Source organism: Cottoperca gobio, chromosome 14 (assembly GCF_900634415.1).
Source record: "Cottoperca gobio chromosome 14, fCotGob3.1, whole genome shotgun sequence".
Taxonomy (NCBI): Eukaryota; Metazoa; Chordata; class Actinopteri; order Perciformes; family Bovichtidae; genus Cottoperca; species Cottoperca gobio.
Window position 1 is genome coordinate 3,964,249 of NC_041368.1, and position 20,922 is coordinate 3,985,170.

The 20,922-nt window shown below is 38.8% G+C and overlaps 1 protein-coding gene across 1 annotated transcript in view; it reads left to right on the forward strand.

Annotated features, from left to right (window-relative positions):
• The window catches only part of kirrel3a (kirre like nephrin family adhesion molecule 3a), a 153,916-nt gene that overhangs the window by 91,261 nt on the left and 41,733 nt on the right, over positions 1 to 20,922 (forward strand). The window contains 2 exon segments of the mRNA XM_029448752.1: positions 8,320 to 8,469; positions 19,844 to 20,001. Coding sequence (XP_029304612.1) covers positions 8,320 to 8,469; positions 19,844 to 20,001 — 308 coding nt within the window.

The following is a 20,922-nucleotide window of genomic DNA, read 5'->3' on the forward strand; positions in this document are numbered from 1 at the left end:
TGTGTCACATGTTAGCTAAGGCAATACAAAGCAATGTTGGGAATTATCATACAAAACGTTCCTCAAATGGTCACTTGAGGTTGGCTCCAAAAGTGAGTAAATCCCCCATGGACCCCGTGATAAAATTACTAAAACTTTACAGCAGAAAGAAAACATGTTTACAGCCTGGTACCAAAGCTCGATAGCTAATATCTAAATTTCTAAAGCTAAAGGGGGTTAATTATTATACAACTCAGCCAATTACATTATATAAAGGCTAAAAAGTATGCATAATTTAGGGCGTGGCTGCTCTGAGTGACAGGTGTTTACAGTCACAGGTGTCTGCTCTGCTGCCTCCAATGGCGATCCACCTCTTCGCCCATTTCTTGGATTAGCTTGTAGTTAGACGGTGGTTTCACTGCCAAGATGGCAATGGCCGGAACCAACCACTTTGAGTTTCACAACGGCTCCTATGGCTGATGTCACGGGTGGTGATGGCCTAGTAGTCTAGTGGTACGCCTTCCAAACAAATCACTAGAAGGTCAGGAGTTCAATACCAGGCTGCCACCATTGTACCCCTGAGCAAGGTACTTAACCCTGAGTTGCTCCAGGGAGACTGTCCCTGTACTTAGTTCAATGTAAATCGCTCTGGATAAGAGCGTCTGCTAAATGACCTGTAATGTAATGTAATGTCACAAAGAATGCGTTCATAAATTATACAGTCTATGTTATTTTGCTTCAACCTGAGATTATCTAGACACTTTATGACTGACTAAAATACCTTAACTACCCGTGATAGCATTCACATTCATTTGGCTGAGGCAATGTGCTACTAATTATCACACAGAGCGAGACAGACCTACTATCCACTTCAAACCCACTAGACTACGTCACAAACTGAACCCAGAATGTTACACACAAGGCCACGTTCCGTAAAGCGGGATGCTCGGCCTGAAACACATTGGTGCAGTATGGGTAGGTTTGTGCCGTCATAACAGCTTGGTAAAAAAACAAAATAATTACTGTAATTGGAAAACTAACTATATAAATTCATATAATTATTAAGTGCTTAATTACCTTGACAGACAGAGAGGGGACATGGCTCTAACATATTAGATCTAAATATTCCATTTATTGACATATGGCAGTAATACACCAATGGCAGTGAAGAAGAAGACAGATATAATGCAGGTCACAACATTTTCCAAAATTTGTCTTTGCAACGGTTTTATGAGGAGGGAATTGTTTAAACATAGAATATGTATTATACAAAGCTGATAGAGGTCTCTTAATTAAAACAATAAAAGATGGCGCAGTGGCACATGGCAGTTTGTCAAGCTAGCAAAAACACTGGATAAAGCAGTTTTACTTTTGAAATCGGTGTTATCAGATTTCGAGTTGGGGACACTGGGGCCAGCTAGCAGGCGTACGATAACATCAGCACGTCCATCTTTTGATTGGATACGCACTATTGAGAGGCAGAGCTAGCAAACTTTGAACGAGCTTGTGTAGATTTCTACAGCTGTTTTTTTTCAACCAACAATGGCTGAAGGAGTAGAATAGATCGATTTGGTCGCAGATATAATTACAACGCCATTTACAAGACGAACTTTTCAAGAAAAGATAGACATCGTGAGAAGAGAACGGCCAATCCCGATGCTAGCGAGCCTATCATAGCTGGGAAAAAGATTTGTCCGCCACTTTCAAATCACTAACTACGAGCGGTAACCCTGGCTCACAGTCTCCGAGAGGCACTGAACATTGTACTGCTGAGAATGCCTGCTATTTACAACTAAATGTTTCGTAAATATTAATATAACTCTGTTGTTAGGGTGATGCAACGCCCGGTTATACTGTGTTTCTGTCTAAATGTATAGTTTCTAGTGCCATGGCGTCATAATGATGGTATTAAGAGGGGGAATAATTCAGGTAGGACTGTGTAGGACATCACTGAAGGCCTAGGTGTGAAAGGGGAACGACGATTAAAATGATAGATCTCTCTAGGTTTGGAAATTGTTGGAAACATGTGGGATAGGCTAATGTGAGTACACAACAGAGCGCTCATCGTTTTTATATAATAGGGCGATAATTTTACATATTTCATTTTTTTCATATTAAATAAGAACGTTTGTCAACTGGACTGTAAGGACAAGGGCCAAAGGCAAGACATAACACTATAAGTTACTAATGACATTCCAGTGAAGACCTTCACACATCTGTAATTTTCTTAAAATACTTATTTTTACACAGACAATCTCTCTTATCACCATGACGATGCAAGACATAATTTGTGTTGCTAAACTACAAATAGATACATTAACATTTAAACAAGGGGATTGTTTCTGCAGCCTGATTGATATGCAGTTGTTACCTCATGCACATTATTTATCTGTCTTCCTTTAATTTACTCTATTGTTTTTTTTGGTCAAACCCTCCATTCTTTAAGTTTTTCTTGAGATTCTGTAAGTCTTATCCATGCAGGCAAATAAAAACTTCCCCACAGTGGTTATTTTCTTGTTTGGTTGAACACTTTGAATGACATCTTGTCAGTTGTCTTTATCTGCTAAATGTATGGGGTTGGGAATACACTTGTCTTTCAAAACATACAGTCTGCTTCTTGATCTACAAAAATATGGAACGCTTCCTCATCAGTATGTCCAGCTGGGTTACAAAAAGTCAACATTTGAACGTTGCAATTTATTACAACATCTGCTGCTCTGGCAGATGGTTAATCGTGTTTTGCTCTTTTCTGAACCACATGTGACTTCTTACCCCCCTTCTTCCATCTTTTCCCAAGCTGTTGTGAAGATTTGCTCTGCCTGAGGAAAGAATTATTTCCAATCAGCTTTCTGAATGGAGTGTCTGTGTTAAGGTGCAGGGTTAGGTCAATAACAGCACACTTTATCTGCATGTCTTGAACCTTCAGTAAAAATGAGGACACATATTCTAGATCAATCAAATATCTGTCAAAGTTCGGGTTTTTTTAACCATCAGTAGATGTGTACTGTCATGCAAACATATTTTAGCATGTTAACATGATAGATTCCCCAAAAGACACTGTCTGGCCCCTTTTTCTCTGCTCCTATTTTGTCATGCACAGTGTTCCCCTAATTGGGCCTCGGAGGACAATTCTCCGCCATTACATCTTTTCTATCTCACTCCAGGGCCTTTCTCTGGTGTCACTGAAAGTCATAATGACCAGGACCCCAGGGACTCACCGGTGTGTGTGTGTGTGTGTGTGTGTGTGTGTGTGTGTGTGTTCTTGTGTGTATGTGCAAATGTGTTGAGATCATGTGCGCTTATATATTTATCTACCAGGCATTTGTTGAGTATACATGCATGCGCCTGTCACAGCGTAAACAGCACTTCACTCTTGATTGCACATCAATGACAAGAACTAGAGAGAACTGGAACGCCTCTCTCGCTCTCTCGTTCTCTTGAACTGTGAATGTTTATTCAGGGGTGACAGAGTAATTGGTCTTTTTGCCTGGACAACAGATGAGAGCTCTTCTTGCTGACACACTGCCGTTTAACTAGGTTATTAGAATTATTGAAAGAGCAGAAAGAAGAAGAATATATGAGCCAGTTGGATCAAAAAGATTAGCAATTGCAAAACTAAACACTGTTGAAAGTAATGAAAGCATGCGTACAGAAGTAGGATATTTCAGTAATTCAAATAAAATGCTGGATTTAATAAAGATGAGTGAAGATTGAAACACAATACCTCTGCACTGCAAATGGGATTTTAAAGGAAAGATGTTGGTTTCATAATTATATTCTCCCAAAACTGTCTACTTTTCATTGTGAGAGTTAATTCCATGTGACCTGGATTTTGACCATAAGCTCCTTGCACCCATCACTTTCCTGCTAATGATTTGAAGTAATGCAGTAGGTGCTTGAATATAATCATTCTGAACCCTATTAGCAAACCTGCCGTCCACACAGAACATCTGAAATACAAATCAATGAAAATCATTCAGTGAACAGTCAAGCTCCAACATTCAGAAGCTGTGTTTACATCCTTATAGCTCTCAACGTAAAGCGCCCGTTGAATAGCTAATGTTTAATAAAATAACCTCAATTCAGACTTTACTATCAGTGTTAAGATTTCAATAATAAAACATGGAGACTCAAACAAATGTGAAGAAAGAGAAAAAAAACTAAACACAAAATTGAACACATTCATGATTGCAAATGGTACATAATGTTCTGCAGCAGCATTAGTGTCATTTGAATAGAAAATGCTTTTGGAGCTGAATACATGTGTCAAATTCCTCAGTTGTGTCATTCTCTGGCAGGCTAGAATACCACTGACAGCTCAACTCTGTCCACCACCTTGTCCACATGTCCTATGCACCGGTATTGCATTTCAATGTTCAGCCCATTAGCTCGACAAGCAGGGCATGGTTCAACAACCCCCATCAGAATATTGTTTTTAGTCAGGAGTGTCTGAATCCCCTAAATACAACAATTCAACTTACCCTGACCACAGCTGGGCTGCTTTGATGGGAATACATTTTAATTCCTGTTTTTGTGATCTGTTTGTGTGGGCTTAAGTGAATAACCAATATATTGTTATTATAGTGTAGAGCAGTGTAGCTGCAATATAACTGGCAATCACATAGCAGACATATTCATAAAGTAAAATATATTCTGATTCTCTTGTGCTCTCTACAGCCTGAGATGATGTATATTTTAGTATTTATTAAAGATATTCCTTATTCACATAATTGCACATGCAGGGTGAATCCAAACAGGTCATCAACGATGGCATATTCATGTTCAATCATGCTAAAGCCAATAGAGGATTAACTCAACAAGTACTGAATATACCTATTTTCTTTGCATCTGACTGCATCCCTGCTTTTTATACCTGTTTAAAACATTAAGAAAATCTAAATATGAACATAAATCCTTAAGTGTCTGAAGTATGAGCGGGAGTTTTCCTACATCAGCGCTGTGGACCAAATAATTTACATGCTAGCCTTCTGCCGAGACTAGTGGGCTCTGCTGAGTGTGCTCACAAATATCGTTTTTATAAGCACATAAAAGTTACGCTCCATTTTCAAAACATTTACCAAACATTATAATAATTAATTTGTATTCAATTATGTGGGCTGATTCACCAAACTAACCTGTTTAACTGAAATTATTCAAACAAGTGTATGCAGTTGTTAGACAGGTCATGGCGGGAAGCTAGCACTTGTGTGTAAAGGCATTCTCTGAGTTACACACACTGCCCCCAGGACAAGATCTAACAAGAATACTAATCCCAAAAATAATAATAACACAAACAATAATGTGAATCCATTGCTACGTTACTCTTACAACAGAGCCAATTATTTCACTGCGCCATCAATCCTAATGCTAAAAAAAACTGAAAGAAAGAATCTCTCCTGGCTGCAGAATCCTATATTACTGATCAATGAATGCATTTTAAATATTCAAAATATGCTATCCATCTGGTTCAAATGTATGGTAGGAGATTGGGTGAGTAATCTGATTGCTGAAAAGCTGCATGTATAAATAGATTTTGTATAACCATACTATTGCAGTTCATGTAAAGTATTTTTTTTTCACCTGAACCTGATTTCTCTCAACAACAGGCTTTCTTGTGTACAAGTAACAGTCCCTGCAGGCCTTTGGTCCAATGTTCACATGGGAATGTTCTCGCCTTATTAATGAACTACACATAATGAGTAAACACCAATCTCACTGAAGCAGTAAACCATCCAAAGTTTAAGTCACAGTCCCAAGGTAGTTTGGAGCACTGTGGGAATTAGATTGAATATATAACCTGCTTTATATATATACACACATATATATATATATATATATATATATATATATATATATATATATATATATACATATATGTATATAGCCAATTCAAATCCAGTTACATTCAGCAAATATAGATTTACCATGAATTGGCCGTGATTAAGTGTGTACGTAGTTTAAAAATGAGCGATAGGAATGTATTCGCCCTGTATGCCAATGTAATAAGATGACATTTTTCATACATCCTGTTATTGCTATGGACCGATGTTAGTGAGAGACTTCCAAAGTGCCCTATCTATTGATTGTTGGTCAGTAGAATAAATAGCTGTATTTTAGATGGAATCAATAAGCATTAATGTTATTTACTTTGCCCATTTGGCTTTAATGGACTCGCTCTCCCATCCTCCACCACCTCCCCTCCCAGCATCCCCAGCTTGCTCCCTCTCAAAACAAGCTGACCTGCAGGCATAACCATTCCCTCTTCTCCTCCTTCCTCCTTCATTCTTCCCTTCTCTTTCATTCCTCTCCAACCACCCTCGCCCTCCATCCATTGACTGGCCTTTGGAGAATGGATGACAGATTTTCCAATGTTCAAAGACCTTCTTTGTCTGAGTTTGTCTGGATCTTGCTGAAAGAAAAATAGTCTACCTGTATGTGAGACGTTATGAACCAGAAGGACAGGCTTAGTCTCAACACCCCGACAAATTAATTTACTAAATGTCCGACCAGAGAGGAGAATACTTTGACATTACAATCAACAGTGCCTTCGGCGCTGTGCCCCGTTCTGCACTGACTGACCACAGCATGGTCCGGTTGATCCCCAGATACAGGCAGAAATAAAAGCTCACCTGTTGTGAGGATATTAGAAAAGTGAATCTGTGGAAGATCTGTGCTTGGACTGTACCGACAGGGAGGCTTTCTGGACTGCCACCAACAGTCTGGATGAGTTAATTGTTTAAACACGATCTGAACAGGCAGATTGGTTGTTTGGCTGAAACCGCCTGTTATTAAGTAGAAATTAAGACTTGTTCTTTATTAGCTTGCATTGGCAGAGTGTAATATGATTAACTTCACTGTAATTTAAAGTAATGCACTGAGGAAAATTTAATTATTTTAGTGTTTCCCCACCAACCAACCAAACTCCATCAAGGCAAAAAGGACCCAATACACAGTGTACATTGTCAGAAGAGACTTATTTAATTGAAAAGAGGCTTAAAAAGTAATTACATTTATTTATTTGGGCGCAATAGGAAAGAGAGATTTATGAGCCAAGTCTTTGGCAATTAGACCCCAACGTGACGTAATTATGTTAAGGGAGAAGTGATGCCATGAGCTGTACAGGAATATTCCCCTGATGGAGTGAAGTGTTGGTGAACGGGTGAAGAGCAATGGCTGAAGATTTGGAGTGATGTCATGTCTGGATTTGGAGCGGGACTTCTGATGAGCTCATCACAGCCAGCCCACATGGGTGGAGGTGAATGGGGTGGAGGAGGGTTGACAGCTGACAGCAGAAGAGAATGGAACAGTTTGACTGCAACACGTTGATTGTCTCAGAGAGGTTGTGGCAAAATCTGATTTGTGTAACTGAGAGAGTGAACTCCCTCAGTCAGTTGATTGTAGGCGGGAAAAAAGATATATATATTGTACATAATTAAACATAATAGATAGAACATGACTTTATGTCACAGTTTGGGAGGAGTTATTTCAAATATCCTCTAATTTACAGGTTCTATAAGAAGCCCAAGCTGCTATAACACTAACACTCACAGTTAAAGGTTCAATAAAAATGTATCATTTTTTAATCATCATATCATTACAAAAAAAAATAGCTAAAATACCATAACCTATTCAAACACTAAGCAGTAAGACAGACAGCCAATTTAAACAAAGTGTATACTCCAAACCTAGTAAATGAAAAGAGTCCAACTCAGCCTGTCAACTGTTTGTGCTGCCCGCTGAGCAACCCGTGGGGAGGTGGCACACTCACAGAGACAGGTCATTTCTTTACTGAAAGGTATGAAATTCAAGCTTTTCCTTCACTTACCTGACATCAAGGCCTTCAATACAGAAGAAAGGCTGGTCTGTCCCAGTCTTGTCTGTGTCGGGTCTTTACAGGGTTAATGAGAGGCTGGGCAGCGGACGTTAGCAGCACCGTGGTTGTAAGCAGTGTGCAGCTTGTTAGTGTTGTTCAGATTCTGCTCTTGGGTAATTGGCTATGAAAACATGCAACAACAAAAAAACAGCACTCTGATATGAATATATATGTATAATATATATATAAAATACAATTCCCTGTAAAAAGAATACAACAATATATAAAGCAATAAAACAGAAAAAAAATCTGTCCTCGTAAAATACATTATACATTACCTATTACATTTAGATGCACTTTTAAAAACTAGTGTATTGTTTTGTATTGCACTGTATGACAAGACCCTGAAAGAACTTATTTGACACACAATGACTTGTGTGTTTGTGAATCCCTGTGCATGTGGTTAATGTAATGGATGGACAATAAATGTTTGTTTCTCCACACATTGTCCTCCCATTGTATTACAGGTTACCCGCGATATGACATTGTTGGAGACCACAGTAAAGGAGAATATCACCTCTTGATCCAGAGAACAGAGATTCAAGATGATGCTTTCTTCGAGTGCCAGGCCATCCAGGCGGCCATCAGATCACGCCCCGCCCGCCTCACTGTGCTGGGTATGTCCCAACTTATCACTTCACTGAAACATATCGCTCATATGAAATCATGAATTTGGAGACAATTTGATTAATGTAAGACAGCTGAAAGTAAAAATAGAAGTGGAATTATAATATATCAGGCAGATATATGTGAGATATGCTTAACTCAGAGGCTAATCAAATAAAGTCGGAGTCCCTCTGGGTGGGTTTTCCATCAGCTTGTCATTTGGTCCTAATCGATACGAGTTCTTTGGTTCACCGAAAAAAGCTTTGCATCTAAGAACAGCCGCCTGCAGGCAAGCAAGGTCTCCACTGATTACCATTAATGATTCAGCCCTGCCTCATTTAAAGCATGATATATTCCAAAGGTGTCAGTTCATTATCAAAGCGCCCTGGCTCAAAAACTGCCTAATTAGTTACAGTTTTACTTACTAATCATATGTTGGTTACTTAATGGGGAGAGTAGTGGAAGACAGGGGGAGGAGTTAAGACATTTGGCAATTGGGATCCATTAAAATGATTAATTATAGATAAGAGGGGTACCATTTGTTTAGATTTTTTTTCCACCTAACTAGAAGGTGGAGGAGACAAATCATTCAGGCATTAGCCTGACATTTAATCCCAGTCAAATTGGCCTGCTTTGGGAAATGAAACTGCAGATGAAGCTACTGGCATTGTTCCAAGAGTGAGGCAACACACTTAATAGATTAAGTGAAATGTGTTGTATTATACCCGAGAAGATGACGAATCAATGTGACTATTTTTAAACTGTAATGGGTAAAATGCTCCACATTTGAATCCAACCAAGAACAATTATGCACATTAGACGCAACAAAAACGCAAAACTCTGATGAAGTGCTTGATATCAGCCACATTCACATGGGTAAATACTGATTCAGTTGTCCATGTAACACTCTGTGTGGCACGGACAAGAGCTTCTTATTTGACAGTGAGCAAACTGTAACATCATGTTTTGCAGATGAACAGAAAACAAGCACAAACAGCTGTTTTAGACTTGTTGTCCTGATTTGTGTAATGCAAATAGAGTTTGCTCATTTTTAGTGCGTTCTGGAGCTTTGATTGAGCTTGAAACAAAGACCATTATTATGTATTATTGAAACCTGTGCTTTTCATACTGTGACACGTCAAAGTGTCCTTTGTTGTATGAGGTAGATGTTTGGTAGCAACTTGTTTCTGAAGCAGCACTGAATGTAGAGCATTTAACTTCTATACCATTATGTTTTGGGAAAGTGTTTGAATCTGCTCTCATGGTAACTGCAGTGCCTCAGGTAAAGCAGGGTCTCTGAAGGACTGCTCTTTCCCTGAAATGCAATAAACACAAATTAGGGATGGTGTTTTTTATATTAAAAATCTTGTTAATGTTGTTTCATGTCAGAATCTTATCAACAATAGTCTGGAAGTAAGCCTTTTTTATTTATGTTTGCCCTGTTCCTGACTAAATATCACAGATAATTGATCAAAATTAAAATTAGCTGCTTGACACCATTTTGGAGATTCTCTTTGTTATTATTATGTTTTCAGGTTGTCCATCTGTTTGTATGTACTTCTCTCCGTTAGTCTGTCTGTCAGTCCCTTTCTCGGGAGCGTAATATCTCAGGAATGCCTTGAGGGAATTTATTCAAATTTGACACAAACGTACACTTGGACTCAAAGATGAACTGATTCAATTTTGGGGTTTAAAGGTCAAAAGGTCAATGTCACTGTGACCTCGCATCTGTTCCATTATTAACAACGCAATATCTCAGGAAGACAGTGAGGGAATTTTGGGACAAATATCCACTCTACTGATTAATATCTATGCAGTCAATGTGACCTAACGTCCGTCCCATTCTTGTAAACACGATATCTCAGCAACTCCCAAAATGATTTTCTTCAAATTTGGTACAAATGTCCATTTGGACTCAAGGATGAACTACTTAGAATTTGTTGGTCAAAGGTCAAGGGTCGTGAACGCGAAATCACTGGAACACATTGAGGGAATTTCTTCAAATATCGGCCATAACTCAGGAATTCATACTAATTATGACCACATAATGTCTAATGTCTAATAGCAAAAAAGTGATGAAACTATGACATTTTGGACAGACCTGGACGTAAACTAGAAGTTGACTGGTTGGTGGAGGCATACAACCGAGATGTGCTTATTTTAGTTTTCAAACTAACAGCAGAATATTAAAATAAGAAGTCCTCAAAAATTAAGCAACAAAAAATGACTTTTGTAGCCCTTTAGAACAACACAATTGTTGTGTCATCTTAAATCACAGTTGGAATAATAAATCAGTTTCATGATGTGACAATGCTATGGGGGAGTTTTAGTTGAATTAGCACAGATATGACTTGGACTTGGAAAGATCATGGTTTGGGTTTAAATTTGTACTTTGGGGGATTTTTCTTGTCATAGTAATAAACATGTGTGTATGGTTAGTAGAGTTATGGGTTTTCTGATTAAAATAACTCAAAATTGACTGTTGCAAGATAACAGGAAACAAACAGTGGTCTCCTGTCCAATGTTTGACATTGACCTTGTCCCACTTTGGACTTATGTGTCTCTATAACAACGTCCTCTTCCTTCTGTTTCTGTCGTTAATATACCCTCATGATTAAAAAGGAGACTATCTAGTATGTTCAGTTATAGACCGTCCCGTCCATTTCTCGCAGTTCATCCGATAGCTGTCGGATATCTTTCTCTGGACTAGGCAGTTTTCAAAGGGCATGATAATAGTTGTTTGATGTTTTGATGCTTCGAATCCTCTTTCAGGAGATTTGTAAGCCGAATTGTCCGCAAGTTTCCTCTACTCAAACACGAACACACTTTGTGATAAAATGAGTGAAAACACTGAATAAAACCTTTCCTCGTAAAACAAATTGTGGATTTGCTAAAACTGTTTGGGGAGAGGCTGAGGGCTGAGCTGTCGCAAACATGTTTTCAGCTTGTCTCTCTGAAAAAGAACTTTAAATCCCAGACGTCCGACGACTAAAATCTTTCATCCAGTTAAAAAATACAGTAACCGAGGTCTATGTATCATAATAAGTGGCTTAAAATTGGACAAAAAGCCAAGATATGACAGTGTTTTCAGGCGTCTGCTCGTCATAGTGTGTCATACCTAGAGGTAGGAAAAGAACTAGCACCTTCTGTCAGTCGAGGAAGCTTTTTATGTGCAGTCATTGAGTAATATCCACAACTCCACGTATAGACGGATAGAATTAACCTGGGCTCTGGGCCTTGCTGACTTGCCGCAGGGATGAGAATGACCCATGAGCATGGAACTGTGACCACTGACCCTTGTTTTAGTCTGGCAGGGTAACCTATGTGGCCTCCAAGAGAATGGGGCCTATTGAATTAGGCATGAGACATAGCAGGTAGCTGATCCACTGGTGCAACCCCAGAGCTAATTATATCCTCAGAAAGCCCTCCTATCTCATGAATGTATATGAAAATACACACATACATTAATATCAGACACACAAATGTTTTCACTACCAACTCTTAGGTAAAGACATGTCCTTTGTCTATAAAACAGATCAGCCTATTGGAGCCGTAGGTTATTGTCATTTTAAATGGGCTTTCAGATGCTAAGAGACTATAATAGTATTAATACTATTAATCACCAGATGAATGGACAACTTGTCAACTTTTCACTTCTTCAAAATGACACCCTAATCTATCTCTGTGTATACCACTTTCTATTGTATTCTCTTCCAAAGAGATTTAGACCAAGTATTATTAGGGAAACTAGGGAATGCCAAACTGTCAGCAGTTTGTATGAACAAGACGATTGTTCTGCCTTTTATTTGTACATTCTCTCTTTCTAAAGAAATAAACTCTTTCTGTCTGCAGTGTTTTGGTAAATACAAGGTTGAGGTCTGGATAAAAGAAGCAAATAGGTTTTGGGTTTTATTGTAATTCTCATCACTTTAGCTTTTTTGCAATTAAGCACATATTTAATCAAGTGCAAGCAATATTTTTCATTAATTTGTAGTAGGGGACACAGGTACTGTTGACTCAGCTAATGACCATGATAACCATTCATTATCAGTATGTCAAAAACTCAGATAATAATTGTAAAATTATGAATTATGTCCAGGTGTTCACTATGATTACTATGACTATGATTTACTAATTCTTAACAACAGAAACAATGTAGTTTGTACTGGCATTAGCATGGCATCTGTTTATGGGCAGCATTAGGTCTGTTCCACAAAGAGGTCAGGCTGCCTGCTGTTTTCATGGTTGGTGATAGAACTGTTACCACCTCCACAAGGCTCTGTGTATGATATTTTTTATTTATGCTTTTGCAGTTGTGGTCCCATTTGTTATGGTGGGATTATGCGGAACACAAAGAGTTAGTGTGCCTTTGAAGCACTTTGCTACCTATTTTGTTGTTTTGCTGCAACCTGGCATTGGAAGGGGGATCTTGTCATTTGAATTTGTAAGACAGCCTTATCTAATGCTGAGAAAAGCAACTCTTGGCTTGGCTGGTGAGGTTGTTGCTTAAGCACAGTAGCAAAGAGAGACAAAACATTTTGAAGCTTATATGGACAGACACAATGACAATGAGCACATACTTGTTTGCTGTTCTAACGAGAAGATTTAAGTTCTTAAAAGGTCATTTAACCCTCTACTACTCCTCTCTTTTTTTCTGCGTTACATTCTCACTAGAGCTGTATTGTAACAGTTCAGCACCACAACCATCAACATTTCCCTGTTTGTATCAGGAAGGCTGCATTACTATCTTCTGGATGTTTAACGTCTGTCTTTATATTCAGAGTACAATGTGCCGTTAGGTGTATCTACATCTTGCAACGAGTACAGGGGTGACCTTGGTGTAAGCAAAAGCATCTGTCACTTGATTCCAATTTAAACTTACAATATTAAAAGCCTGTGTCACTTTTATAGATGTTAATTTCAATACATTTTTCTGACCAATGGCCAAACCCACGTTTAACCATCATTTACCATTAACCGACAAGATTGGTGGTTGAAACAAGCCACCAACAGGTTAAATCCATAATTTAACAAAGTACATGCACAATGTTTGTCCGTGTCTTTCATTGCTTGGGGGTTAGGCACTTTACAGCTTATGTTTGGGTTAGCAGTAAGTATTTTTGCCTGTTCAAAAACATGACACAATTAAGTTACATTTATTTGAAAGTTGATAATTGCCATTTCTCGGATCACACATTTGTCTATGTTGGTAATCTAAACTAACTTTTTTAAATTGTTGTATCATTGATAAACATTTCTAATGTTTTGCTCAATTTCTTATATTTTTTACATAGTCAATAGTTCCCTTCAGAAAGGTGGACTGGGATTCATTCAAGGCTACAGGGATTAGTCATGGCCCGTGGCCCAACTTCTGAAGTAAACCTTTTATATTTTTAAGTGTGGTAATAACCAGGTGTCTTCTTTTATTCCGGCATGTCCTCTTTCTGAGGTCTTTCTGTCTTACTCGATTTAAATATACAGGATTTTTTGTTTTTGTACAGATGACACCTCTTCTAATAATCTAACACACTCCTGCGGGCTGGCAAGTGCGACTGAATCATGAACCATGAATGTAGAAGAGTTGCTTCATAAAGCAGACAGAGCTTAGTGTTTCCTCGCAGCGCAAATGTGTTTGAATTGAACAAATAGTCAAATGTAGATACTAATATTATTTGTATTATATTATTTGAGGAATTAGTGGTGGTTGTTGCTTAGGATTGTACTCATGTGATCCAAACAGTTCCAATAACTCCTGAGCGTTGTAAAGGCCAAAACTCGAAATGTATTGAAAAAAGATACACCGAGACCATCGTATACTGTGTAGCCTACTGTGTACTGTGTCTTTCCTCCAAAGGCGACGGGAGAGGGCGCCACCAACTTCCCTCTGGAACTGACAGGGTGGTAGTGCTGCAAGCATTATCCAGTAGGTGTCAGATGTCAGTAGCAGTGAAGTCTTCCTGTAAACTTGAGCAGCAGTGAAACATTAGCATGATTAGCATTCAGCTCATCTCCATGAGGCAGCGCTGTAGCACCGGCACCACTGCTAACAGTAACACCTTCACCATCCACACATTTTTTTGGTGAATAATGTTGAACTAGAGCATAGGTCTTCAACAGGGGGTCCGTGGACCCCGAGGTACTGCAGGGGGGTCGCAAAATTGTTTGTAGATAAAGCAATTAAAAAAAAAGAAAATGTAATTATTTTAAAAAAGTGTTTTGCTTTACGCATTCACATGCCCTCCTCCGCTGTACTTCGCGAAGGGCGGCGACACACACCTACAGTCAGAGACAGAGTGGAGAAAAGGAGAGAGGTGAAGTAAAATACATTTCCGCCACGTCCCCCCCCACCACCACGGACCTCTTCAAGCCTCTTCTATACAATATATACAGTAGGGGGTCCCTGCACCACGCTAAACCAATTTGGGGGTCCTTGACCTGGAAAACGTTGAAGACCCCTGAACTAGAGGGTATTTGTTGTACCGAAGCTGCATCTTTTCTTCTTTGAGCTTTGCCGATCTGCCAGGCGTTCGTTTCGCCATGTTCACCGCTAAAGAGACGTCATCGTGTGATTTAAATAAAATTGGCTAATTCATAAAACATTTGAACTATGTCATAATCATACTACATTTTCATAATAACATTATTTCAATATATTAAAAACGAAAGTACAAAAAAAAGGGACTTTCTAAATATTTAGACCCCGGTGGCTCAGGGCCCTGGTCATGTGCCCACCTTCTGCAATCACAGCGCTGGCCAGCGGGACCGAGGTCGCTTCTTCTTCTTTTATCCGCTCTATGGCGCGTGGCAACCAGCGTTAAGGTGCATTACCGCCACTTAGACTGAGTTCGCTGATCTGGTAGCTTTTGAGGAAACCCATTGACGGAATAAAAGGAAACCCTGTGAAAACATAGAGGAGTGTAGGCCGATGTGCCGGGCTGAGCCCCGGACAGCCCTCGCCTAATTTCACACCTGACTATATCTCAGGGGCTATATGGAAATGTCCCATTTGCCTAATTTGGATTACATGAAATCTAATTGATCCCCATGAGGAAAGTGGGTCACCAAAGCAGCAGAGCACAATAGAGGACAAACACAGTGACAGGAATATGAAAATATGTGTAGCATTTATAAATCCACATTAGAAATGTGCAGTGTGCATGACTATTCACATCGTTGGTCCTCATTATATTTTTTTGAAAATGTGCTTTCAACAATTAGTTTCTTCGTCTTTGTTCTTAATGATTTTATTTTTATTTTCAGTTGTCTCTGTGCCGATCTGTTCATTACATCTTGTGTTCCTTACTACCATTAATAAACAGCAGACATGTAAGATACATTACTTTCTACACATTAAAATCATTGTTCATGTTGAGTAGGTTGAAGTAGGTTTAATTATTATTTTACAGTATGCCAGCAGTCAGCACCAGAGAATTTTATTTTTACAACAAAGGTTTTAGATTTTGACTTTAAACTTCTTGTGTCCACCTGTATTTCATCTTATACATCTAACATATTTGTTGTTTATTTAGAAAACTTAAGCTTTCTTTATTAAAAGTTTCCAACGATGTGCTACAGTCCTGCCTTTTTTTATAAACATCTATAGAGAACACACACAACAAGGCAAGGCCGACTATTGTAACATTCTTACAAAGAACACAACATTACTGACGGCTTTTGCAACGAAAGAAGTGATCTTTTTCGCAGAGAGCTAAGAGATCAGATCTTTTTTCCATTAAGACTTCAAACAGCAAAGAACCAACAAGCCTATTAGAGAATCATGTTGAAGAAGAACATCTCCTCTGCAGGGAAGTTGAAAGAATTCAGAGGTGACTGATCATCAATAGCATAGAGTAGAGTAAAGATGGCAGCTCCAGCCCTATAAGAGAGAGATGTCATTAATAAAGCCCACACGAGGATGATGAACGGGACACTGAACAGACATGAGAGCAAAAGGCATGGGGAACAAAATGGTAAATGGACTTGCGTTTATATCGAGCATTTCTAGTCTTTGACCACTCAAAGAGCCTTTACACACCATGTCAACGTTCACCCATTCACACACATATTCATGCAGTGATGGCAGGTGCCATACAAGGTGCCAAACTGCTCATCAGATGACAAAAGGGGAACTCAATAATGTTTCAAACTAAATGTTTTGTGGAAGGATAGGGCTTGGGAAAGGTTTCTTTGTGATGGTGTTATTAAATGATAAAGCCTGCACGCTGTCGTCCATACTGTAGATATAGTCACTCTCAATACAACAAACGTGGAGACGGAATTGATTTTTGCTTTATTCTTTCATGTAAAGTTAGCTGGATAAAAAAAATCCAATGACATTTAGAATAATCAAACAATGAGCAGCAGAGCTAGCCCAGTGTTTCAGTGGTGTAAATTGCAGGAGCAGAACACCATATGTTCATATGGTGTAAAATGAAAGTTATTACCAAATAAACAAACAATATTGTTGCACAGCGTCTTCAGACAAGATGAGAATGACACATACAGCTTGGTGACTCACAGTATACAGCAGGTGTATAGTGTATTCAACTCTCAGTGGAATGGCTCCACAGTATCTATATATCACCGTATCAGCAGACCTCTCAAGTCACTGCTGCATGCCCCGAGAGCTTACTCTGGATCTGCTGAGAGTGCATTCTGTAGTTATGCAAAGTCCAAAACAGCTTGCCTACTGATCTGAGACCAGCGTTCACTGAAAAGCAATCTCAAGGCATTTTTATTCACTGTAACATTCTCCAATTATTATCCAATATTTCACAAAAACCTTTTATGTATCTGTTTTTCTTCCTTCCTGCCCCATCAAATAATCTAACAACCGCTCAGATAGTGAAATGCTCCTGACACTTTGGAGGGCTCTCTGGAGTTTCTTTAGTTTCTCTATGTTCTGTTAATGTTTGCCTCAATTTTTTTGTTTTATCTTCTAATGCACTTTGAACTGCATCTGCACGAAAATATGCTCTAAACATATATGTGAATTAGAACTTGAACTTGAGAGGGACACATGCAAATATAAATTAACCTGTTGGGTTGTAATTGTGATGCTAAAGCTCGCAAGAGTGAAATGTTGTCCTTCACTTATTCGTTTTCCCCTTCACTTCTCATATTCCTGCTCAGACAACATTGAATTATTTTGGTAGCAGATGGGAGCGGATACAAAAAAATCCACATGCATTAAAATGATATCTGCAGAAACAGCCAAATTCCTACAGTTTATCAAATCACTTTCTCCACATTTGTTAGTAGTTGTTTGCAAACAAGTTTCCGTGACACAGTATGAAAAATGGAGTTGTGAGTTTCCTTGAATAACATGCTACTCAAAGAAGACTAGAATACGCTGGAAATGAAAAGTACATATGGTATCATCATCGTCGTCTCGAGTCAGTTGAAATGTGGACGTCGAGTATTAAAGGGAGAGCTGTGTTGAAGTAGTGTTCCCCCTCTTTCTTCTTAGTGCTCAGGATGTGCCATCTGCATGTTGCCTTTGATTAAGGCTTGCCCCAGATCTGCTGTCTAATGAGCTGAGAGCTCAATCAATAATTCACTCAAGTTTGAATAAAATCCAGGCTGATCAGATCCATTCATACAAGAATGTAATCAGGCAGCCTCACTGCTGCTCCCACCATTCACTTTATTCTGCTTCTTGGCTTTTTTTTAAGTTGAGGTTCTATCATTCAGGTGTGGTATTTATTTGCAGAGTATTCACAGATTATGTGAAAAGCACAATCAATTCACTTTCAATTTACTCTTTCAATGTTTTTAGAAATTGCAGTTCCCTAATAGTTGCTCCCATAACATTTTCCATGCATTGTGTACTGTGTATCAGAAGCGTTTCATATGCAACTGATGTACTTTGACTTCCTCCATAACTTCTTCTTCAGAGGTTTTACTGTGTTAAAAGTAAATATTTAATTCCCTGCCACTGTTGAAAAACAACATCCACCTGAGAAATCCAACAAGAATGATTTAAATTGTTCAATGCTTGAAACAAGGTCAAACTGAACTCATTGCTCATTGCACCATTCCACTGTTATTCTATATCTGACAAATATGTGAAAGTTATTTCCAAACACAGCTTTCAGCTCCAACCACAGCTACATTTAGCTCCTTCAGTCAGATCAGGCACAAACTGGGTCGGTCTCACAGCCTCAAACTTCAATATAGATAGAAAGTGCATCGTCCAAAACTTAGTACTATTAAGATATTGAGCACAAACAGAACATTTTGATTCCACCTCAAGGGTTACAGAAAAAATAATATCTTTGCATCGATTACAATCTCCGCTATAGAGAACAACACACAGTATATTTATGCTCATATCTGTTACCAGAGTAAATGACAGAGTGAATAAATGAGAACATACAGTTGTTCCAGTCTTTAAAACACATTTTTAGCTACAGTACTAATTGGATTACACTGAGAAACAGAGCTTTAGGCCTCATACAAACTGGCTCGTTATGGAAACCCTAAAACCCTCGAATCCACACCTCAAGGGAATACAAAAGACCAACTATAGCTGGAAACATTTTGAAAGATCTTCGCTTTACGTACATACGATGAACAGTTAAGTGAGAGTTTAGTTTACTCTAACCTCACAGGCCAAAGGCAAAACTATGCTGAAAGGCTCCCTGTTGATGTGGCACATGTAATAAACTATGTGTGTGTTCTTGTGTTATTTATGGTTTTAGGTCCTGTATATTGTTTGTCTGTTTCAGTTCTTAACATCTAAAGCTATTGAAGCAAAACTCCTTTTGCTCATTCATTGGTTCTAAACCAGTATGTATTGTGTGAGTCCCATGTATGACTAAACAGATTATTTTAATGTAAATGCTTTATAAATAGTATTTACAGATTTAGGTTTATTCCAAAATTCATGGTCCTCATCATTATTATATTTTTCATGTCCTGCCAACCCTTATACAGATCTTCTAATACAGAACCTCAACAACTCAGCTGTATTGTAAAGTTAACTTATAGCTAACTTATAACCTTACTAGCTAGCCGCATTACATGATTGCTAATAACCTGTTTGAAGTGTTGGGTCTCTGAGATTGACAGTGTTGTGTTAAGAGCACAGACTAACTTCTCAGTGTGAAGTTGAAGGCAATAGTTTGGGACAAATGTGTGCAGAGCTGTTCATGATACTAACCACTGATGCTATTTAGGAATTCAGCCAATCGTAGTGTAATAAAGTCTATGTGTGGGGAACACTGTATTGTATTTGAGTGGGTAAATCCTTTTTTTCAGTTTTTTTTATTGCACCTTTTGCACCTCTCGTGTGCACTTGATGACCTATGGATGTCTTCGTGTTTATTTTTCAACATGTATGCTTTAATTTGAAGGGTTTAACATCTAACTGTCCCTTCACAGTTCCTCCTGATGACCCGGTGATAGTGGGGGCCCCGGTGATGAGTTTACGGGCCGGCGACCACCTCAACCTCACATGTCATGCCGACAACGCCAAACCTGCTGCGTCCATCATCTGGATCCGCAACGGTCTAGTCCTGAGTGGAGCCATGTATTCAAAGGTATGACAGGAGACTTTCTGCTCAGAGTTTGGGTGTTGTTTGGCACCATCAGTATTAGGGATGACATGATGCCAGAAATGTTGTAATCAAAACCAGTTCCAGTGAAATTCCACGACAAAAACAAAACATAAATACCATCTACTTCAGTGTGCACTTCTTTATTACAGTTTGCATACTGTTTTTGTAAAGAAAAATACAAAATAAAGACTTTAAACCTAATAATCAGTCTTTATTTTTTTAAGTGTGCTATTCACACCTCACAAGCACGTTCACAGCTGGAAGGCATATGTTACACTGCACTGTGATGCTGTTACCCTTTTCTGCTTTACATACAAAATGATAGCGTAATTTCCACCCAGTGAAAGCTTCTTTTTTACTAACGGTAGAGGTCGTTGTGTGAGACTTGTGTAGCGAAGGGTTGCAATGTGTGCAAAAATGTGCATGGCAGTATATCGTTCTTTAAAAAAAATAATAATAATTTAATTGCAATCCTGACAATAATCCCCATTTTTACTAAATGTATTGGCAATCTGATTACGTCTTATTTTTCTGTACTGTAACAGAATACATTTAGTTTTTTTCAAGCCTGCTGCTCACAGTCTGATTGTGTGCCACAGAAAGCTTTCCAAGAAAACTTCCAGTGTTGCCCACACTAAGTGGGTGACCTGCTGCCAGCTATTGTCTGATCGGCACCAACAAGCAGAGCCCAGCAACCAGGGGACCTCAAAGCCTAAGAACCTGTGATGGACTTCAGAGGTCAAAGTTAGCTTGTACTGAAGGATTTGGTAGTGTCCTGTTCAAGGGCACTCTGGCAGGGCAGATGTGAGCCAGCATCAGTCCTGCCATTAAAGTCCAGTTTCACTGAGCACTCGACCACCCTGCTGCCCCATGCTGACACTGCAGTGATAACCTGCCTTGAAA